We start from the raw sequence: 24,654 nt of genomic DNA, 5'->3' as shown, positions 1-24,654 counted from the left end.
TTATTTCAATTCTGCCAACTACATGTATGTTTTTTTTTTTTCTTTTGTAATGCAGGAAGAGCTCTGAGTTCCTTTAATAAAATGAACCTGTTTGCAGCTATATTATCTCCATTGTTAAAAAAAAAGGATCTGAAAGATTGATTGTAAAATATGGAACAATAGTGACATAACACTTTGCCTTTGAACTTAGAATACAAAGGAGTTTCTAGAGTTTCTTTTTCTCCTTGAAAAAATACATTGCAAAATGAAATAATAAATTTTCTCTCATATTTACTTTGTGGAAAATTATAACCACTAATTTAATCAAATTGAGTTTTCCTACCAAAGGATGTAATGGCCAATTTGCAGGTTATCATCCATAGGAAAGCTTGAGTTTTTGTCCTTTTTGCTCAACTTGCCAATTTCATAAATGGCAAGTTGGCTTAATGGCATTTTAGCATAAATGGCAATTTCTTATCATCTTCTAAATGGGCATGCCAGAGTCGCACTGTTGCTTCTATGAACATAATTCTCTTTCTTACATTTTTATTGTTTTGATCAGTTACACAATTTTATTTTGTAAAGATTTATTTTATAAGGGACTTCACTTGATCTCTTCAAGTTGTTCATTTCCACTGCTTGATCACTGCAGTGAACAGACTTTAAGGTGACTCCTCATGATTCCTACCTCCCGGGGTCCACATCTTTGTCCAAACCCTTCCTTTGAGTGTGGTGGGGCTATAATTTGCTTCTTCTAACAACTAGAATATAGTAGAGATGATGGGATGTCACTGATGTGATTATGCTATACCACACACAAGTCTACTTTAGCAGTCTGGAGCTAGAATCTTCCCATGTGAACTTGATGAAACAAGCAGCTGTGCTGGAGATGCCTACATGGCAGGGAACTGTGAATGACCTCAAGGAACTGCTGCCAATTTACAGGACCTGAAGGTGGACTATATCACCTCCCCAAATAAAAAGAAAAGCAAAAAGCCAGGATCCTCAGTTCTACAACCTCAAGGAAAAAAATTCTTCTCACAACCTGAGTGAGCTTGGAATTGAACTCTTCTCAGCCAAGACTCCAAGAAATAATGCAGAGCTGACACTGCGGCTTCATGACCCTCAGCAGAAGACCTACTTAAGTAGTATCTGGACCGTTGACCCATGAAAATTGTGAGATAATAAATGAGTATTATTTTAAGCTGTTACATTTGTGGTATTTATTACGTAGGAACAGATAGGAAACTTATACAAAATTGGTAATTAAGTCTAAATTTTAGAGTATACAGTCCTATTGCAAATTTTACTATGTGGTAATGCTCAATGTAAGACCACTTGCACTATTTCTAGATTTTATTTATTTATTTATTTATTTTTGTTTTTAAGTCATCTGTATTTGTTACAACTTTTTAAAGCAGAATGTGACTTGAGCACTACATTTCCATTCACAAAACTTGCTCCAAGTTACTTAAAAATGTAAGTAAATAATCTGTTTGAAAAATTTCTACAGATTTTTATTTTCTATTGCAAATTATAAATAATGAATAATAATGGTTAAATAAATTTAAGATTTTAAATTTTCTTTAAAATTTTAATGTACTCTAATATGTATATTTTGAAATTTTCATTATTCTAGCATTTCCTATGCATCTAGTTGCCAATGTAAACAATTCTTATCCTGCTTCATGAATTTTCTGTCTATACCTATGAAATACAAATTTAAGAGTAATATGAATTGTTTAGTACTAAAAAATGCTTCTCAGTCTCTGGGTGCAACTACTACAAACACTGTACTAATTCTACTACCTCTGAAACCAAAAATCAGAGTGCAAAGAGAAGCAGGAAAATAGAAGGTTTGCGTCACCAGGAAACAGTACTTCATTACACAAGATCCTATTGCATTCATGCTGAAAGGAGAATTAGATACATTAATTCATCTTTCCTCAACCTCAGTGCTTCTACTGGCTGCTCAATCCTCACCATAATCTCAAGCAGTTTCCATGTTTCATTTTGACAGTGGTACCATCTACAAAACTTTATGGTATTCAGATGTGAGGTTATAGGCAAGATATGTGGAGAAGAATTTCTCTGAGGCTTGATTATTATTAAAATACCTTGGTAGCCAGCCTCAGAGATGGATCCTCAGGGTTTTCACTGGTATTAATGCCCTTGTGTATCCCCTCCCATTTTGAATTCTGACTGGCCTATGTGACTAACAGAATATAGAAATGACAGTATGTGACTTCCAAAGATATGTCACAAAAGGCACTACCCATTCATTTTGTTCTCATTAACCACTTGCTCTGGTGGAAGCTAACAGCCGAGCTGTAAAGAAACACAGGACTTACACTGCTGGCGCAGTGGATAAGAATCTGCCAGCCAGTGCGGAGGACATGGGTTTGGTCCCTGGTCTAGGAATATTCCACATGCCATGGGACAAATGAGCCTATGCCTCACAACTACTGGGCCCACACTCGAGAGCCCAAGAGCCACAAGCACTGAGCCCTCATGCCACAGCTACTGAAGCCGGCACACTCTAGAGCTCATGAGTGGCAACTACTGAAGCTCATGAACCTAGAGGCTGGGTTCCACAAGAGAAGACACCACAATGAGAAGCTCACACACTGCACTGAAAGAGTAACTCCCACTTACCACAACTAGATGAAGCCCATGTGCAACAAGGAAGACTCAGCACAGCCAAAAATTAAAAAAATAAATAAATAAACATTTACCCAAAAAAAGGACATTCAGGTTGCCATGTGGAGCTCCCCATGGGGAGGAAATGAGACTTCCCACCAGCCAGTAAGTGAGCCACCTTAATAAGACCCTCCAGTCCCACTCAAGCCTTCAGACGGCTGGACCATCAGGTAGGACTGTATCCATGCTTAGCGCACAAGTCAGTTCAGTGGAGCCAGATCTGTATGTTCAAATTCTGACTCCCCTATAGCTGTGGGTGACCTTGAACAAGTGACCTAGCCTCCCTGTGCTTATTCGCTTAAAAAACAGTGACTAGAGGGGCTCTTTGCTGTTCAGTGCTCAGTCATGTCCAACTCTTTGCAGCCTCATGGATTGCAGGATGCCAGGCTTCCCTATGCTTCACTATCTCCCAGAGTTTGCTCAAACTCATGTCCACTGAGTCAGTGATGCCATCTAACCATCTCATCTTGTCGCCCCTTCTCCTGTCCTCAATATTTACTAGCATCAGGCTCCTTTCCAGTGAGTCAGCTCTTCACATCAGGTGGCCAAACTATTGGAGCTTCAGAAGTAGTAGCTGTTTTCTGGAATTCCTTTGCCTTTTCTATAATCTAACAAAATGTTTGTAATTTGACCTCTGGTTCCTCTGCCTTTTCTAAAACCAGCTTATACATTTGGAATTTCTCAGTTCATGTTCTGCTGAAGCCTAGCTTGAAGGATTTTGAGCATTACCTAGCTAGCAAATGTTGACTATAACCTCATATAAAACCCTAAACTAAACCCACCCAAATAAGCCACTCCCAAATTCCTAACCCACAGAAACCATGAGAAATAATATATATGTATTGTTTTTTACCCCTCTAACATGGAATAAGCAATAGGTACCTAATACGTAACAACAAAAATGGATGTCTAGGATTACAGGTCATACAATGCCAGTGCTAAAGGCTGGACCCTGAATGATGGGGAACTCATGTGTGTATGTTTTTTAATACACTTATTTTATTTGTTTTTGAAGTGCAGGGTCCTCTTAAATGCAGAACCCAGATCAAGCTTCTCTCTTGCTTGGGTCTGATGTTACTATTATCAAATATGGTAGTTATCAAATATTAAGAACAAAAGAAGTATTCTAGACTTGGTATGCCTGAATACATATGTGGTGTTAACACCACAGATTACACATAGATATTATACTTGGTAATAAGCTAAGTATCATGAAACAGTGGAAAAGTTACTGCTTTTGGAATTTAGTAAGAGAGTTATTTTCCTAGTTCTACAAAGACATTAAAAAAATACTGAATATAAAACAACTAGAGAAAGATTAGAACTAAACCATAAAAATATTGATGACTATGGAATCAAAAAAATAAAACCATTGCAAACTTCTTCTATTAAAGACTACAATGAACTGTGAACACATTTTACTCTTTCTAAAGAACAAATGTTTAGAAAAAAGTTCAACTTAAAGTAGAGATAAATAAAAGTTATCATAAAAGATACATACACTAAACAGGTATTACTGATAAAACAGGCACTAACAATAAAAACAGAAATTCAACTTTTTCCAAGATGAAGAAATAAAAACAGAAGACTGCACTAAACTGTCTAGGATTAAATATGCTAAAATAAAACCTACAGGTCAAGTTTATACATTCTACACATGAATACATATTACCAGGAAATCCTGATAGTTTAAAGTCCTTTAAGGGCAAACACTATTACTGTAAGGAAAGTTAGAGTATAAAGTACTTGGCGATAATTTAGTCTTTGCCTCTTTCTTTTCCTCATAGGTAAGACAATTTGATCCACATTTCAATGATAAACCATTCCCTAACAATTGAGACTAATTGTAAACTTAGGTAAGAATTTAAGGGGTTTTAGCCAAATTCTTGGAGATTTAGCATTAAGTCAGGTTTTATTATTAAACTAGCTATGATCTGGGCCTCAGTTCTCAGACTGAAGTTCCTGTATTGTTGTTAAAGACTGGTTACCACTTGTACTCTAGTTCTAGGAACAAGAATCTGCCTATTCTTGTATTCAAGAACCATTTCTGATGCATAACAATATCCCTCAATCATAAAGGCCAACCTTATTCTTTAATTTTCCCACAAGGAGAATACAGACCATGAACCCAAGCCAAATCTCACTTCCATATTTGCACTCACATTTTCACATTCTTCATTTTGATAACCTACAAGGCTCTCTTGAGTTCTCCCTGAAGTTATCCACCCTGAAAATAAATGCCTGCCTGAATTCCCACTTGTTGGTGTCATACCCCCATGAAATCATGCTCTGTCTGGACGTCCTCAAATTTACCAATTGTGTTCAGTGGGCATCTCTCTTCTTAGTCAGTAACTGACCTGACCTTGAAGGTAGGTTTAATTCAAGCTCCTGAGCTCTTCTTGTCAAGCTCAAGCTCCACCACTAAGTCATACCCAACTCTTTGCAAACCCATGGACTGTGACCCTATAGCCTGCCAGGCTCCTCTGTCCCTGGGATTCTCAGGCAAGAATACTGGAGTGGGTAGCCATTCCCTTCTCCAGGGGATCTTCCCAACCCAGGGATTGAATTCATGTTTCTGGCATCTCGTGCATTGGCAGGCAGATTCTTTGAACACCGAGCCACATGGGAAGCCCTCTTGTCAAGCTATAGTTAGCCAAACCTACTTACTACAGCCTATCCCAGTAAAGAAGAATCCAAAAACACATTTTTTCCTGAAAGAGGCAGAATCACTAAAAAATTAGTGACAATTTTTTGTAGTGCCCAAGCAATATTAGTTCTTTCTCTATATATAAATTTAACTCAAACTTTTCCTGGGACAAAGAAAACACTGACTCCAAATTCTCCATAAAATGTACATATTTGAAACATGGCTTTGCAGTACATATTTAAGATTGTTTGGGGCTAAAGAAAGAACTAATAACAGATGTCTAACAGAGGATTTTATATTCTGAAATTCTAACACTGGAGTTAGAAGCCAAAATATAGTTTACTTAAAATAGATTCTTCTAGCAGAAAGATGTCTGAGAAAAGAAGAGGAGACACTACTTTCTATACTTAGAAAAGTAAACATCTCTGAAGTCCCAGTGCCTAAGGGTGTTATTTTGCCCACTATTCTAGGCTGTGATACTTTGATGTTCATAGGAAGAAAACTGACTACTCTTTTGCTTTTAATCAAACTTCAATTATAATATGATTTGATTATTTATAATCTATCATTATCAGATCTGAAAAAGTCCTTAGGAAAAAACCTCTATATTTTGACAATGATTTTCTAGGTATTGTTGAAAGCCAACCCAATCTCCAATATGTTATGTTCAATCCTGGAAAAGACAGTTTGGGCACAGATATTTTAGGTCATGGAGCTATATAAATTTGCTTCAGCTTACTGTAAGAGACTACTGATTGAATCAATCTGTGAGCCCTGCAAAATATGGTTTTTTTTTTTTAATAGAGCTGTAGAATTCCCTAACTGTGGCACTACAGAATGAAGTTTGGAAACTTTGCATTAAAAAGAGAGCTACTTGGAATTAGTAACACATATAAAATCCAGTCCCATCATTTCATGGCAAATAGAAGGGAAAAAGTAGAAGCAGTGACAGATCTTATTTTCTCGCACTCCAAAATCACTGTGGACAGTTACTGAAGCTATGAAATTAAAAGACACGTGCTTCTTGGGAGAAAAGCTATGACAAAACTAGACAGCATATTAAACAGCAGAGACCTTTGCCAACAAAGGTCCATATAGTCAAAACTATGGTTTTTCTAGTAGTCATGTATGGATCTGAGAGTTGGACTTATAAAGAAAGCAGAGTGCTGAGAAATTGATGCTTTTGAACTATGGTATTGGAGAAGAGTCCCTTGGACTTCAAGGAGATCCAACCAGTCTATCCTAAAGAAAACCAGTCCTCAATATTATTGGAAGGACTGATGCTGATGCCCCAATACTTTAGCCACTTAATGCCAAGAGCTGACTTACTGGAAAAGACCCTAATGCTAGTAAAGATTGAAGGCAAAAGGAGAAGGGGGCAGCAGAAGATGAGACGGTCAGATAGCATCACCAACTCAGTGGACATGAATTTGAGCAAACTTCAGGAGATAAGGGCAGGAGAGCCTGGCTTGCTGTAGTCCATGGGGTCACAAAGAGTTGGACAGAACTTAGTGACTGAACAAGAACAATAAAATAAGAAGTTTAACACATATACATAAATCCTCTTTCCCTGTATTGCTCATTTTTTTAAACAGCATTCTCCTTTTCTATTATGTCAGTGGGTGGTGTTATGCTTTTAAATAATTTGGTTCATATGATATGCTCCAAGAAGCTTCTCAAATAAATACAGTAAGACATGTAAAACAGAACAGTAGCTCTATCACGTTTAAGAGTCCCAGCTAATAAAGACTGTCTATCATCTTGTTTTTAAGATCTCTAATATTAACTGACAATAAGGATTTTGATCCAATTGTGACACTATAGAGAGTGCAGCAGGGAAGAAAAGGAAGATATAAGAACTATATTACCTCAATATCCAAAAGCATGAGTACACAAATGTTGACTAATATGTAAATGATTACATGAGGTCTTTAAAAATAATTCTGATCACTGCTGCTGCTGCTAAGTCGCTTCAGTCGTGTCCGACTCTGTGCAACCCCATAGATGGCAGCCCACCAGGCTCCCCCGTCCCTGTGATTCTCCAGGCAAGAACACTGGAGTGGGTTGCCATTTCCTTCTCCAATGCATGAAAGTGAAAAGTGAAGTGAAGTCACTCAGTCGTGTTCAAATCTTAGTGACCCCATGGACCGCAGCCTACCAGGCTCCTCCATCCATGGGATTTTCCAGGCAAGAGTACTGGAGTGGGTTGCCATTACCTTTTCCAAATTCTGATTAGGAAGTACCTAATACTAAGATCTTGAAATCAAAAGTAGTTTGGAAGAAAACCACTTCTCAAATGTCAATAATCTAAGCCTAAGGAGCAAATGAATTTTTTGATTAAACAATTTTAACACAGCCTGATCCTAAAATACAACAAATTCCTTAAAAAAACAGTTTTTTATTTTTCCTGGTTGAAAAACCAAAAACATGTTGTGTTACAAATAACAACTCTATCTGCAAACTGAATAAATACAATGTTTTATTTCAGGTGAAGAAAGTTTTCTGAGAAAATTTAAAATGAAATAACTTTAAACAGAAACATTGATTTTAAAAAAATACCAATATGAGGATAAATAATAAATAATTCAAACAACCAAAATAACATGTTATTTTAAAATGTATCCATTTCAGTAGTATCATATAATATTTACACTATTTAGGAGAAGGTATCTCTTACTTGTAAGTCTACAATTTCATTAAAATAATACAGACATCACTAAGGAAGTTGGTTCACAACAACTTAATTCCATGCTTAGTGTTTACTCAGGGAAATAAGTGATTCTTTTGTGACCAGTATGGGCATATGATTTATAATAACATCTTCCCAAACTTAAGCTTAGCAATATTTTGACAATTTTGGACTGAACTTTTACTACTTCTCTATACATTTCTGTGGTGTACACATATATGCCATGTAAATACATATACAGTTTCATACTTTTTAAATTACTCGTATCAAACCTAGAGCTTTAGTACTCAGGATAAAAACCAATATAGTAATTCAAAGATTATATTTATAGTGACTTGAACTTGGATTTGGAAGTTTTATATGCCTACTATCTTTACTATTTTGACTATCAGAGTGTTTCATATTTTATGAACTATGTTATGTAATTTAGTTTTACCAGTTTCTGGTAATTTTGAAACTCTAAAAATATAAATGCAATATGTTTAAAATTTAAGAAATTATCTAAAAACAGTTACTATTATTCTACGAATTATATGCTATAATAATTACTTGACACTGAATCATGTCCAACAGGCACATGAAAAGATGTTCAAAATGTCTAATTAACAGAGAAATGTAAATCAAAACTACAATGAGGTATCACCTAACACCAGTCAGAACGGCCATCATCAAAAAGTCCACAAACAATAAACACTGGAGAGAGTGTGGAGAAAATAAAACCTTCTGACACTGTTGATAGGAAGGTAAACAAGTGCAATCACTATGGAGAATAGCATGGAAGTGCCTTTAAAAACCAAAATACAGTTACCATATGATCCAGCAACCCTACTCCTGGACATACATCCAAAAAAGATGAAAACTCTAATTCAAAAAGATACATGCACTCCAATGTTCATAGCAGCACTATTTACAATAGCCAAGATATGGAAGTAACCTAAATGCCCACTGACAAGGTGAATGGATAAAGATGTGATATGTATGTATGTATGAATGTGTTTGTGTGTGTGTGTGTGTATATATATATACACACATATACAGATGCATACATGAATATAATGGAATACTAAGTGAAGTGAAGTGAAGTCGCTCAGTTGTGTCCGACTCTTTGTGACCCCATGGACTAATGTAGCCCACCAGGCTCCTCCATCCATGGGATTCTCCAGGCAAGAATACTGGAGTGGGTTGCCATTTCCCTCTCCAGGGGATCTTCCCGACCCAGGGATCGAACCCAGGTCTCCCGCATTGTAGGCAGACGCTTTACTGTCTGAGCTACCAGGGAAGCAGTGTATAGCATAGGGATCTATAGTGAATATCTTATAATAACCTATAATGGAAAAGAATCTGAAAAAGAATATAGATATATATGTATAAGTGAATCATTTTGCTATATACCTGAAACTAACACTGTAAATTTACTATACTTCAATTAAAAAATTGAATCATATTCTATCATATTTTATGTGCAAAGACTGGGTAATTGTATCTACATAAAACTATAGGAAACAAGCTCATTTACAATGTAAGACTAATTAAATTAATTAGAAGGGAGTGGTGAATACAATAAGGTACATCTTATTCATACTTAAGGACAGTAAATGAAAAAACATGGGCTCAACATAGCTGTACCTTAATGAAGCATCAATCCACCCTTCTAAGTACCTATGAAATCAGTAGAAAATTGCAAGTAACAGTCTTTGACATATGCATAGCCAAAAATTTCTTAAATATAGATTCTTTTTAGATTTCAGCATTTCCAGGTTTTTGCATTTTCTTTCACGTGTATGCTTTCTGTCAGCTTTTTATGTTGGCCTGGATTGTTTAATTCTGCTTCTGTATTTGAATATCTACCTCACATGTAACAAATAGCATACATAATTTAATAAATTACCAAGAGATAATGGCCATGTTTGTATTAACATGGCTAACATTTTCCACATCAAAGAGATTAGAAATGGTATCAAAAGATATTTTCCATTTACTGTTATTAAAGTTGTAATAAGTAACCATTCTTCTCATGGAATTTTAATCATCTAAATTGAAATATGTGCCCCATGATACATAATACCCCATGCTAATATATTTGCCCTTACTTAATGTCAAAGCTATTTGAAGATGATTTTACTTAAAGTAAACAGAAAATAGTGGAGCATTTATGCATAGGATAATATTCTGCAACAGTCGCTGAGGTCAATCTTGGCATAATTTTACTTGTGGTTGCAACTGTATCTTAGTTTTGAGTACAGTGATTTCCTCATAAACATGGTCAAATCACTTTTTTGGTTAAAAAGAAAAAGCACACATGACACAGTAAAACACTAGACAGATTTTCTGTAATAAATACCATTTAGGAAAAATGGGATACATATGTTTTTTGAATACAATTTTTCCAAAGATCTAAATCTCTTACAAAGGCATATATTTTTAAAGCAATAAAACTTCAAAAAATGTGTAATGTAAAAAAGAGCACAATTTTAAAAAAAGAACCCAGTGATCACTCCATTCACTATTTTTCCACAATTTTCTTCAACTCCTCTTTTGAACTCAATGGCATATTAGATAATTTTATAATTCCCTATGGAGTAAGAAACTAGAAGTTATCTACAAACCTCTATGGACAATTATACAGTTCATTATGGAGTAGGAAAGTGAATAATACTCATACATTGTCAAGATTAAGTTAAAATCTATATAAGACCAGCTAAATTAATAAAGATGGTAGCCACTTAAGTGATATAACACTGAGACTCTGAGAAAATATTTTCTCAGCAATACCTAAAATTTCACCATTAAAGATTACTTATTTTGCCTTAAACTATTTTTAAAATATAATTGTTAATAGGTAAGTTGGCTTAAAGCTCAACATTCAGAAAACTAAGATCATGGCATCTGGTCCCATCACTTTATGAGAAATAGATGGGGAAACAGGGGAAACAGTGCCAGACTTTATTTTTTCAGGCTCCAAAATAACCGCAGATGGTGACTGCAGCCATGAAATTAAAAGACACTTACTCCTTGGAAGGAAAGTTATGACCAACCTAGATAGCTTATTAAAAAGCAAAGACATTACTTTGCCAACAAAAGTCCGTCTAGTCAAAGCTATGGTTTTTCCAGTGGTCATGTATGGATGTGAGAGTTGGACTGTGAAGAAAGCTGAGCGCTGAAGAATTGATGCTTTTGAACTGTGGTGTTGAAGACTCTTGGGAGTCCCTTGGACTGCAAGGAGATCCAACCAGTCCATCCTAAAGGAGATCAATCCTGGATGTTCATTGGAAGGACTGATGTTAAAGCTGAAACTCCAGTACTTTGGCCACCTCATGCAGAGTTTACTCATTGGAAAAGACCCTGGTGCTGGGAGGAGGGACTGGGGGCAGGAGGAGAAGGGGACAACAGAGGATGAGATGGCTGGATGGCATCACCGACTCGATGGACATGAATCTGAGTAAACTCCGGGAGTTGGTGATGGACAGGGAGGCCTGGCGTGCTGTGATTCAAGGCATCACAAAGAGTCGGACACGACTGAGCGACTGAACTGAACTGAACTGAACTGAAGGTAATAGTTTAAGCACTGGAAGTAATATAGAAGCATAAATTAATTAGTTCTTTTACTGACAGCATACTTTGCTGGGGAATGGATGAAAAAAAATAAGACATAAAATGGAGAAGAATAAAGAAGATAAACTTCACCTAATACAAATTTTGAGACAGCATATATCTGCATATTTAGATTAGAATTTTGACACATGAGAGGTATTTCTGATGGAGTATGTGTATGAGGGATAAACTGTAAAGAAATAATATGCTTGCAGATAAAAAATGGTGATGACGGTAATGGTGATGGTACAGCTTCTGCTGTTATAATTGTTACAAGATTAGCTTTAATGTTGAATGTAATTGCAAGAAAACAAAATGGTTGCCTCACTTTTTATTTCTTAGTTTCATAAGTTTATCTTAATATATTAAACTCATTAAAGTGAAACTTTAAGTTTATTATTTTGGCCTTATGTTATAAAAAAATAAATTGTGTTCTTCTAAGTAGTAGGTGGTAGAAGATAGACAGTAGAAATATCTAAGTAGTAAGAAAAAGGCTGCTGGATTTATATTCAAAGGAGCTGGGTTCAATTCTTTGTTTGACCACTTATAACTATGTGATCCTGAGCAAGACTTTTAATTTCACTGGCCTTGTTCTCCTCACCCATATAATGGTGACACTGACCTATTCTAATCTATAAGAAATAACGCAAAGCTCAAAGAATAAAATTCTTTAAAAGGATATGAATATTCTGGTAAGATTGCAATCCTTTAACATTACAAGTAAGATTTTAATTACTAGGTTGGCCAAAAAGGTTGGTTTGATTTTTTTCCATAACAGTGTAGAGAAAAACCTGGATGAACTTTTGGACCAACCCAATATTTACATCAAAATTTTAGAAAAGTTGTTGTGAAAGACAGTTTTCTTCCTCATAGAGTAGAGAGCACAGTGTAGCACACAACGTCTCATCTTAATAAATATCTGAATTGTAATAAAAACAGCACAAGTGAAAAGCAGGTGGCTAATTAGCTATCTGGACTTCCTCATGGCTCAGAGGGTAAAGAATCTGCCTGCAATGCAGGAGACCTGGGTTCAGTATCTGGGTTGGGAAGATCCCATGGAGAAGGGAATGGCAACCCACTCCAGTAGCCTTGCCTGGAGAATCCCATGTACAGAGGAGCGTGGCAGGATCCATGTGGTTGCAAGGAATAGGACACAACTGAGTCACTAACACCATGTACAAATTAGCTATACCAACACAGACAGGATAACCCAAGAAGACTTCTCCGAACCACAACTTTCTCACTTGTTAAATATAGAGGTATTAGATAATGTCACAATTTTTAACCATCTCTTAAATTATATTACCAGGCAAAATTCACTTGATTTTTAAATCTAAATATATAAGAACCTAGTTTCGGAGCTAGCATCTCAAATGGGCATTTTAAAAAGCCCTAAAGCAGAAGGGTGAGTAATGCTGTTATTAGTGTGTTAAATTGTCCATGTATTTTCTGTAACATTTTAATTTTAGGACCTTCTCATAAGGCTTCCCTTGTAGCTCAGTTGGTAAAGAATCCACCTGCAATGCAGGAGACCCAGGTTCAATTCCTGAGCCCAGAAGATTCCCTGGAGAAGGAAATGGCAACCCACTCCAGTATTCCTGCCTGGAAAATCCCATAGACAGAGGAGCCTGGCAGGCTACAGTCCATAGGGTCTCAAGAGTTGGACATGACTTAGCGACTAAACCATCACTGTAAGGATAAAGGTCTCTTCCAGTGGTATAGTAAATGGGTTAGAAGTGTTAAATTCCAAGTTACTTTTTAATCTAAATACTTCTTCATATTCTCAGGTATTATTGGATAGGCTGTTAAAGTGGCAAAATTTAAACTCTGTTGAATGAGATGGATTATGGATGACAAGAACAACAACTAGCTAGCTTAACAGGTGAGAAACATACATATAATTAGATTATATTCCTCTAAACCAAACTTCATAAAACAAGAATCTAATTACCTGTCTTCCCTTAAGCCCCCTCTTTCCACGGATCCCAGGAACACCCTAGAATGTAAAAAAGTCAAAACTAAATACTTATTCCCTTTTTTGATTGGGTTGTTTCTTTTTACACTGGGTTGCATAAACCATTTTTATATTTTAGATATTATTAACTCCTTGTCAGTCATATCATTTGAAAACATTATCTCCCATTCAATAGGTTGTCTCTTCTATTTGTTGATGGTTGCCTATGCTGTACAAAAGCTTGTACATTTAATTAAGTCCCATTCATTTATTTTTGCTTTAATTTCTTTTGCCTTAAGAGACAGTTCCCCCCAAATACTGCTATGATTTATGACAAAGAGTGTTCTACTTATGTAGAACACTTATGGGTACTTATGTACCCATCTAAGAGTTTTACAGTTTCAAGTTTTACATTTTGGTCTTTAATCCATTTTGAGTTTATTTTTGTGAATGGTGTAAGGAAATGTTCTAATTTCATTCTTTTACATGTAGCTGCCCAGTTTTCCCAGCATCCAAAGACATACAGTTAGCTAAGAAGCACATGAAGAAATGCTATATACTGCTAATTATTAGAGAAATGCAAATCAAAACTACATGAGCTATCACCTCACACCTGTCAGAATGGCCACCAATGTTAGTACAAAAACAACACGAACAACAAATGTTGGCGAGTACATGGAAGAAAAGGAACACTTCTACACTGTTGGTGGGAGTATAAACTGACACAGCCACTATGGAAAACAGTAATGGGGTTCCTCAAAAGACTAAAAACAGAACTACATATGATTCAGCAGTTTGGGAATCACTAGACTGGGAAACACTAACTTGAAAAGACATCTTCATACCAGCACTATTTACAATAGCCAAGACATGGAAGCAACCCTACGGTCCATCAACAGATGAATGGATAAATATATCTGTGTGTACGTATATATAAATACACATATATTATGTGTGTGTATATGTGTGTGTGTAATATCATAGATCCATAAAAAATTAAATTCTGACATCTGCAGCAGTGGATGGATTTAGAGAATATTATGATTAGTAAAATAAGTCAGAGAAAGATGAATACAGTATAATATTCCACTTATATGTGGAATCTAAAAAATTAAAACACACAAATATAAATAGCAAAACAGAAATAGACTCACAGATACAGAAAACAAACTAGTGGTTATTCATGGAGAGAGGGAAGGGGGGAGGGGCAAGATAGGGGTATGGGATGAAGAGATAAAAATTAGTATGTTTAAAATACCTAAGCACTAGGGAATATACTCTATGGCACAGGGAAATATAGCCATTATTTTGTAATAACTTTTAATGGAGTATAATCCATCAAAATATTGAACCAAGATGCTGTGTACCTAAAATATTGTAAAATCAGCTATACTTCAAAGAAGTAAATATTTATCAGATCAATGAGTTATTTTTTTCAAATGTCAATTTATGGAGTATGACAAAGAGAAAAATACATTATATTTTAAACTGCAGTGATATTTAGAAGAGTGCCAATATACTAATTTAATTCAAGTGGCCCCCTTTCTTCTTCATAACAAAACCTTGATTTTATTCAGAAATCCATCCCATCTGTATTTCCAAATGGGATCCTGCCATTCCTCTGGTGATAATTATTTGTCCAGAGGTAGTATGCAACCAAAGTTGGTACAATCAGACAAACAGGAGTCTTATTTTCTGTACCCAGCAGACAATTACCGCCTGTCTTCCTGTTTCTCTGGCTGAATAAACAAAGGCATATTTAGCCCTTGCATTGGGAATCTTGCAATCATATGAGAAATCAGTCTTATGATAAAGCCAACATTGGTTAAGGCAAAGTGGAGAAAATGATGATCTCACTGTGCTCACAGGATCACACTGTACCTAGATTCCACCTACCTGTGTGTTTCTGGTTATAAGAAGTGGTGGCAGGAGACAGTACCCAAGTACTCAGGTTTTTAGAGCTAGAATATCTATGTTTAAATTCTCATTCTATTATCTGTGTATAGTCTTAGGTAAATCTCTCTGGGTGCCTCATTTTCTTCATCTATAGTGAGAATTATAATACTGTCTCACTGGGTATTGCAAGATTAAATGAACAAATATGAAGTATTTACATAGTGACTTGCACATATATAACCATTACAACAAATCATTTGCTGTTATCATCATTTATTTAAAATCTCCTCATTTTGAAGTCAGTTTGAAATGAAATTTTTTGTCACTTGTAACCTAAAGCATACTTATTGATACAATCCCTTGAGACATAATCACTTTTGTAAGCCCTTGAGACTAAGAAATCTGTCAGAACTATGTAGCTTGGGGTTTTTGTGTATGCAGGTAAGTTAGCAGATATCAACGGTTGAAGTAATCCATTTACTTTCAGCTGAACAGTGGTTGACAAAAATATTCATCTAATATATCTACTGAAAAAAAAGAGTTCAAAGATGAGCAAGAAAGAGGACATTGTGCCTATTGATGGTCAGTGTCACTGGGATCCTTAAATCCAAGTTGATGACATTTTTAAAGAACATATAACTTTGGTTTATTTAGTACATCAATCACTAGAAATAAGTTCATGCCAACAGGTCTGGAAAGGACTGCATCATAAGCAGCAGAGTTATTAATAATGTAAACTGTATACAGTAAGTCCCCTACATATGAACCTTCAAGTTGCAAACTTTCAAAGATGTGAATGTGCATCTGGTTCCAACAAGGAACCAAAACCTATGCCATCAACATAGTCATGAGGGAAGCTACAGCTTGCCCTTCATCTCCTACTGCTGATGATCCTTCAGCTCTACCATCTCCCACCTCTTCTCCCTTCTCCAGCCAGTAATTCTTCTTGCCTGTTCATTCTATGCCAGGCCTGTATACCAGTTGTTGTACTGGATGACTATATTTTTCAAGGTATAGTACTGTAAGATTAAAACTCTTTTATTTTGTGTTTGTTTCAATGTATTATTTGTGTGAAAAGTATTAAAAACCGATTACAGAAAAAAAAAAAAAACAATTACAGTACAGTACTATACAGCTGACTGTGTTAGCTGGGTACCTAGGCTAACTCTGTTGGATTTACAAACAAACTGTATTTACAGAACAGCACTCTTTTCTAGGTAGGGGACTAACCGTGACTCCTTTGGGTCAATAAGAAACAGTTCAATTCTTTGCATGATAGAATGAAAATATCGTCTAATTTTTCTTAAAGCTGGTTTGTTTCACTCCGTAAGATTACCTGACATCTGGGTTTATCAGCACTGTTATACTTTACCCTAAGTATACCACATCATAAATAATATTTGAAGGAAACACACTTACTCTTTCTCCTTCAGGTCCCAGTTGTCCTACTTCTCCAGGAGAGCCAATGAAACCCTTAAAGAAATCAAACAATCTTTGTATTATCTCATTTAAAGAGTCACCCTTAAGTATATAATTCTAAATTGAGATACTTAAAATGTACTCATAGTAATATGAATTATAACAGTATAATAACCTTGTTGCTTTTTTTCCTAAAAGTTACAGATCCACCTTTTCATTTAAAAAAAAGTCAGAAATATAATTTAGACAAATATAATTTAGGCTCATAAAAATCAACAAGCCTAAGTTCGTTTCTACACTGAATACTACAAAGGGCAGAAAATACAGATATACAATTAACTAAAATGTAAGGCAGAAAGGAGGTATCCAAGAACAAGAAATATGGAGGAGGGAGAGAGTCATTCCAATGCGGCAGGAGGTAAAGACAATCGAAGAAGATTCCAAAGAAGACTGGCCCTTGAGACAGGCCTACAGAGTGGGTAAGATACTGATCAGCAGATGATGGAGCGAGAACACTACAGGCAGAACCACAGTAAGCAGAAACAAGACAGAGAGGACCACAGGAGTGCTTATAAATGGTTAACTGACAGCTTCTTATGAGTGAGGCGCTTTGGAGAAAAGCAGCCCCACACTGCCTTCATGGAGGTTCCCACTGGTCTGAGAAACAAGGGCTGCATCTAAGGAACAGTGCAGGCTACTCTGTACTACCACACCTAAGTTACACCTCACCTGTGGCAAATGATAACCTGTTTCATCAATTTAATGAATCAAGTGTATGGTAGTTTAGAGAACAGATTAAGGAAAGCCTTAAATTTCAGCCTAAGAATTTTAGACTTTACATTTTAGATAACTGGAAACTACTGGACACTGAGGGAGTATGGTAATGACCTGATCTTAAGCTGTTTCTCTAAAATATTAAGCTGTTGATAGAATATAGAATACACCCAGACAGCAAACACTGAATGTAGGAAATCTTGTTAAAATACAGCTGCACTGGTCCATATTTGAAAGAACATGAGTCTGGGTCATTGATGCCCAAAACATGACTTTAGTGCCCAGTGTGTGCCAGGAATTGGGATTATAAAAATGAATATGAAAATCAGTGTCCTCGAGAAGCTGATAGTTTATTAGGAAGAAGTCAAACAAATAACTGCCATATCATAAGATAATTGTGACATGATTATGTGACAGGTGATAAGATAAACACAAAACACAACAGAAACTTTGACTGGCAGAATAACCAATACTGTCTAGAGGGAAGGTTTAGGAAAGCTTTGCAGAGGAGGCAACTTTCGAGCTGAGTCTTGAAGGATAGGAAAGGCATTCCATGCAGGTGAAAAATAGTTGGGTGTTACCATAGTAGGATGAACACTTTTCTTTGACAAGGAAAAACACCTTTATGAACAAGCAACAAATAAAAGAAAAGATAATTGGTTTCCTTCTACTTAACTTTAATGATAATATATCTATAATTTGTTTGCTTAAAAGTCAAGCATCTGGAGTATAGAGAAACTTTCTTTAAAAATGAAGCATCCAAAAGTATTCTGATTACCGAAACATTTAGGATTATGAGGGCAAGCTACATGTATTTCAGAATCATCAGCTACAGATGGTCTCAAATTTAAAAACAGTTAACTTTTACTTTAACATACACAACTGAAATTTTGCTTATAAATAAAAAGAACAAACACTCAACTCAGTTGAAAACTCAGGAGCTGAAAAGTCAGACCTCTACTTAACACAGTCTGCACAGAACCAGCACAACATTTTAGAAATAAAGATTTTAAAGGGAACAATGCTATGTATCATTATGTAGGTGTTTCAGAAAAGTTTCTTGATAATTATTATAATAATTATAACAGAAATAAAATGTCAGCAGCATCCAACAAAGAAATCACATGGGTTTGTCATCATTCTAAAAACTACCACTAAACTGGAGTTTAGGGTGTAAAGAAACAAGGAGCATTAAAAAAAAATAATACTAATATACACGGCTTTGCTTCTTGGATTGAAGTTTGTATATCCAAACAGAGGCAATTCTGTATTGTGTAAGACAGAGGCAATTCTGTCACCATCAGGGCAAATAAAAACATCAGGAGAGGCTTATATACTTCTACTTTTTGAGATACCTGGCCAGTTATTACACAAAGAGATACTAAAGGAGGGCTGCAAAATGATTTCAAACATTTACATTTTAAAAATAATTATTTTAACACCAGAAAATGCAACCAAACAATAGGGAGACTCAAAAGATAATTTATCACATGATTTATAAAAATATTAATTTATAGTATATAGCATGTGATATTATCCAGTAATAAGACACAAATTAAATAAAAAACATAATCCTGTCAGTGTATATTTGTTTTGAACAAATTTTGTTTTTTGAACATCTGTAGTTATTAATAATATCAAAGGTTACATTTGGACTCTTTGTGAATATGAAACCTAGAGAAATGGCTCTGCTGACTCTTCCCTCACTCCCAAAGGAAAATGAAAGGATTAAATCAATTAAATTAGTCAGAAAAGGATTGGTTTTCTTTTTTAATGCTTTCATGAAGTTGCCATCAAAACATAAAAAAACTTAAAAAGGGTTACACCCTAGAGAGTAATTTTCAACACAAATGGAGGAAAAAGGAACAAAAGGATAGATAATATGATACAAAAATGACACAAAGGAGAACTTAGAAAAGTTAAAGAAATCATAGAAGCAAGATGAGAAAATGTAGTAAAAGAAAACTGCACAGTGCCAAATAACAGGTCTACAACTTTAGCTCAGACACACAAGTAACTCCCAAATTCCAGATGATGATAAAATCTGCAGAGAAAGTGCATGCCATGTGGTAGGCCCTGTGCTTTAGGAATATTAAGCTCAGGTAGTTCTCATAAGCACCTAGAGGTAAGTTTCATTTTCACCTTTTAATAAGTTAAGAAAAATGAGACACAGAAGAGATTAATGGCATCGAAAGTCACAAAGCTAGTAAATGAGGGGTTGGTGGGGGCGGGGTGGGGGAGCAGTCTTGTCTAACTCCAAAGCTCATGTTCTTATCCAGTAATCTCTCCTTGTTTTCCAAATCCAAGTAAGTATGTGCGTTCAGTGCAGCTTTAATAAAATATACATCACTTTCCCCCATTATATTTTCACTTAGTGCAAGGGTAGAGACAGCACAGGTAGTGGAAAAGTACAAAGCTAAAGGTGAGAAGATGTTGGTTTGAGTTCTGCTAGGACTAGATCAAACCATGTCAGTTCCACAGCTTACTGTTTTCTCATCTGTAAAATGGAGACAATATATGTGTTCTCCTATTTCACAGGATTGATAGCAAAATTAAAGAAGAAAATACACATGAAATATTTGAAAATGTTTAAGAATTTTTTAAAAATTAAGGCATCATTATAGCACATACATTAAAACACATGTTTTCTGGCTACATGGAGCTACTGACGGGCATGCACCTGCTAGTCAGGGCCTGACAAAATGTGATCCACTGGAGAAGTGAATGGCAAACCAATTCAGTATTCTTGCCTTAAGAACCTCATGAACACAATGAAAAGGTAAAAGTATATGACACCAGAAGATGAGCCCCCCAGGTTGGTAGGTGTCCAACAGGCAACTGGGGAAGAGCAGAGAAATAGCTCCGGAAAGAATGAAGAGGCTGGGCAAAAGCAGAAATGTTGCTCAGCTGCAGATATGTCTGGTGGTTAAAGTAAAGTCCAATGCTGTAAAGAACAATACTGCATAGGAACCTGGAATGTTAGGCCCATAAATCAAGGTAAATTGGATGTGGTCAAGTAGGAGATGGCAAGAGTGAACATTGACATTCTAGAAATCAGTGAACTTAAATAGATGAGAATGGGCGAATTTAATTCAAATGATCATTATATCTTCTACTGTGGATAAGAATACCTTAGAAGAAATGGAGAAGCCCTCATAGTCAAAAAGAGAAGTACTTGGGTGCAGTCTCAAAAACGACAGAATGATCTCTGTTCGTTTTCAAGGCAAACCATTCAACATCACAGTAATCCAAGTCTATGCCCCAACCACTAATGCCAAAGAAGTTGAAGTGGAACAGTTCTATGAAGACCTACAAGACCTTCTAGAACTACCAACAAAAAATGATGCCCTTTTCATCATAGGGAACTGGAATGCAAACACAGGAAGCCAAGAGACACATGGAGTAACAGGCAAGCTTGGCCTTAGAGTACAAAATGAAGCAGGGCAAAGGCTAACAGAGTTTTGCCAGGAGAACACACTTGTCAGAGCAAACACTCTCTGCCAACAATATAAGAGACAACTCTATATACAGATGTCATCGGACAGTGAATACCGAAATCAGATTGATTATATTCTTTGCAGCTGAATATGAAGAAACTAGACACAGTCAGCAAAAACAAAACCTGGGAATGACTGTGACTCAGATCATGTGCTCCTTATTGCAAATACAGACTTAAATTGAAGAAAGTAGGGAACACCACTAGACCATTTAGGTATGACCTAAATCAAACCCCTTATAAATATACAGTGTAGGTGACAAACAGATTCAAGGGATTAGATCTAGTAGATGGAGTGCCAGAAGAACTATGGATAGAGGTTTGCAACACTGTTCAGGAGGTGATCAAAAACATCCCCAAGAAAAAGAGATGCAAAAAGGCAAAATGGTTGTCTAAGGAGACGTTACAAATAGCTGAGAAAAGAAGAGAAGAGAAAGGCAAAGGAGAAAGCGAAAGATATACCAACTGAGTTCCAGAGTTCCAGAGAATAGCAGGAAAAAATAACAAAGGCTTAAGTGAGCAATGCAAAGAAAATAAAGGAAAATGATAGACTGGGAAAGACTAGAACATCTCTTCAAGAAAATTGTAGATACCAAGGGAATACTTTATGCAAAGATGGGCGCAATAAAGGACAGAAACAGCAGGAATACACAGGAGAACTATATAAAAAAATATCTTAATGACCCAGATGGAGAAGGAAATGGCAACCCACTCCAGTTTCCTTGCCTGGAGAATCCCAGGGATGGAGGAGCCTGGTGGGGGGCCATCTGTGGGTGTGCACAGAGTCGGACATGACTGAAGTTACTTAGCAGCCGCAACAGCAATGACCCAGATAACCACAAAATGGTGTGGTCACTCACCTAGAGCCAGATAGCCTGGAATGTGAAGTTCAGTGGCCCTAGGAAACATCACTACGAATAAAGCCAGTGAAGGTGATGGTATTCCAAATGAACTATTTCAAATTCTAAAAGATGATGCTGTTAAAGTGCTTCACTCAATATGCCAACAGATTACGAAAACTCAGCAGTGACCACAAGACTGGAAAAGGTCAGTTTTCATTCCAATTCCAAAGGAAGGCAATGCCAAAAAAATGTTCAAACTACTGTACAATTGCACTCATTTCACATGCTAGCAAAGTAATGCTCAAAATCCTTCAGCTAGGCTTATGCAGTATGTGAACCATGAACTTCCAGATGTTCAAGGTGTATTTTAAAAAGGCCGAGGAACCAGAGATCAAATTGCCAACATCAGCTGGATCATAGAAAAAGCAAGGGAATTCCAGAAAAACATCTACTTCTGCTTCGTAGACTATACTAAAGCCTCTGACTGTGTGGATCACAACAAACTACGGAAAATTCTTAAAGAGACCGGAACACCAGACCACCTTATCTCTCTCCTGAAAAGCTGTATGCAGGACAAGATGCAACAGTTAGAACTGGACATGGAACAATGGACTGGTTCAAAATTGGGAAAGGAGTACAGCAAGGCTGTATGTTGTCACCTGTTTATTTACTTCTAAGAAGAGTACATCATGTGAAATGTCAGGCTGGATGAATCACAAGCTGGAAACAAGATTACTGGGAGAAATATCAACAACCTCAGATATGCAAATGATACTAATTTCATGGCAGAGAACAAAAAGGAACTAAAGAGCCTCTTGATGAAGGGGAAAGAGGAGAGTAAAAAGTTGGCTTAAAAAACAAAGGCATCATTGTCCCATCACTTCACAGCAAAGAGATGGAGAAAAAGGGGAAACAGTGAAAAATTTTCTTTTCTTGGGTTCCAAAAATCACTGTGAATGGTGACTGCAGCCACGAAATTAAAAGACACTTGTTCCTTTGAAGAAAACCTATGACCAACCTAGACAGTGTATTAAAAAGCAGAGACATCACTTGGCTAACAAAGGTCCATCTAGTCAAAGCTATGATATTTCCAGTAGTCATGTACGAATATAAGAGTTGGACCATAAAGAAGGCAGAGCAACAAAGAATTGCTGCTTTAAAACTGTGGTGCTGGCGAAGACTCTAGACTCTTGAGAGTCCCTTGGACAGCAAGATCAAACTAGTCAATCCTAAAGGAAATCAATCCTGAATATTCATTGGAATGATTGATGCTGAAGTTCAAGTTCGAAAAATTTGGCTACTTGATGCGAAGAGGCGACTCCTTGGAAAAGACCTTGATGCTAAGAAAGACTGAGGGCAAGAGGAGACAGGGGCGGCAGAGGATGAGATGGTTGGATGGCATCACTGACTCAATGGACATGAGTTTGAGCAAACTCCAGGAGATAGTGAAGAACAGGGGAGCTTAGTGTGCTGCAATTCATGGGTTTGCAAAGAGTTGGCATGACTTAGCGACTAAATAACAACAATAGCACATACTGTTTAAATATTTTTTGTTTTCCTTATTTCTAAAAGTTATTTTAGGTAATATAAGGAAGATATAGATTCTGGAAAATAACTGGCTATTAAATAGAGAATTAAAAAAGAAAAAATTTAGTTTTATAAATTTTTCCCAGAATCAACTTTGATTTTAATGGTTAGAAGTACAAAAGTATGTTCTTTTGAACATGTAAGTTTCTTTCTTGCAGCTATTTCTTTAGTCCAGATAGTTTCTGTATTATTACTTCAGCCTTGAATAGGAATTTTTTTGTCTCTCATATTACTTTCATTGTGACTTCTTAAGTTTACATACAGTCACATAGAAAAAATACTACAAATGCTTATAGAGTGTATTTCTAACATACCAGAAATGGTATAACATACCATTTTTCAAGGGGCTAGAAAAATAATATAAATAATATATATGTAGGAGCTATCAAAGAATGATGCAAGAACTACCACTGTAAGACTGCTCTCTTTGGCCTTAACAATAAAGATGCATATTAAATAAGTATACCTTCTTAATTCCATATATATGGGTTAGTATACTGTATTGGTGTTTATCTTTCTGGCTTACTTCACTCTGTATAATGGGCTCCAGTTTCATCCATCTCATTAGAACTGATTCAAATGAATTCTTTTTAATGGCTGAGTAATATTCCATGGTGTATATGTACCACAGCTTCCTTATCCATTCGTCTGCTGATGGGCATCTAGGTTGCTTCCATGTCCTGGCTATTATAAACAGTGCTGTGATGAACATTGGGGTGCACGTGTCTCTTTCAGATCTGGTTTCCTTGGTGTGTATGCCCAGGAGTGGGATTGCTGGGTCATATGGCAGTTCTATTTCCAGCTTTTTAAGGAATCTCCACACTGTTCTCCATAGCGTCTGTGCTAGTTTGCATTCCCACCAACAGTGTAAGAGGGTTCCCTTTTCTCCACACCCTCTCCAGCATTTATTGCTTGTAGACTTTTGGATAGCAGCCATCCTGACTGGTGTGTAATGGTACCTCACTGAGGTTTTGATTTGCATTTCTCTGATAATGAGTGATGTTGAGCATCTTTTCATGTGTTTGTTAGCCATCTGTATGTCTTCTTTGGAGAAATGTCTGTTTAGATCTTTGGCCCATT

At 36.2% G+C, this 24,654-nt stretch overlaps 1 protein-coding gene across 1 annotated transcript in view; it reads right to left on the bottom strand.

Moving 5' to 3' along the window:
• Positions 1–24,654, bottom strand: part of COL24A1 (collagen type XXIV alpha 1 chain) — a 350,400-nt gene that overhangs the window by 246,747 nt on the left and 78,999 nt on the right. Inside the window, exons 10-11 of the mRNA XM_070467179.1 lie at positions 16,876–16,929; positions 13,558–13,602 (exon numbers count right to left, since the gene is read on the bottom strand). Of these exons, the coding sequence (XP_070323280.1) occupies positions 13,558–13,602; positions 16,876–16,929 (99 nt within the window). The remainder of the gene's footprint in view (positions 1–13,557; positions 13,603–16,875; positions 16,930–24,654) is intronic.

Source organism: Odocoileus virginianus, chromosome 5 (assembly GCF_023699985.2).
Source record: "Odocoileus virginianus isolate 20LAN1187 ecotype Illinois chromosome 5, Ovbor_1.2, whole genome shotgun sequence".
In the NCBI taxonomy this organism is placed as follows: domain Eukaryota; kingdom Metazoa; phylum Chordata; class Mammalia; order Artiodactyla; family Cervidae; genus Odocoileus; species Odocoileus virginianus.
The sequence above is the reverse complement of the archived record's forward strand: the minus strand, read 5'-3'. Positions and strand labels throughout refer to the sequence as shown.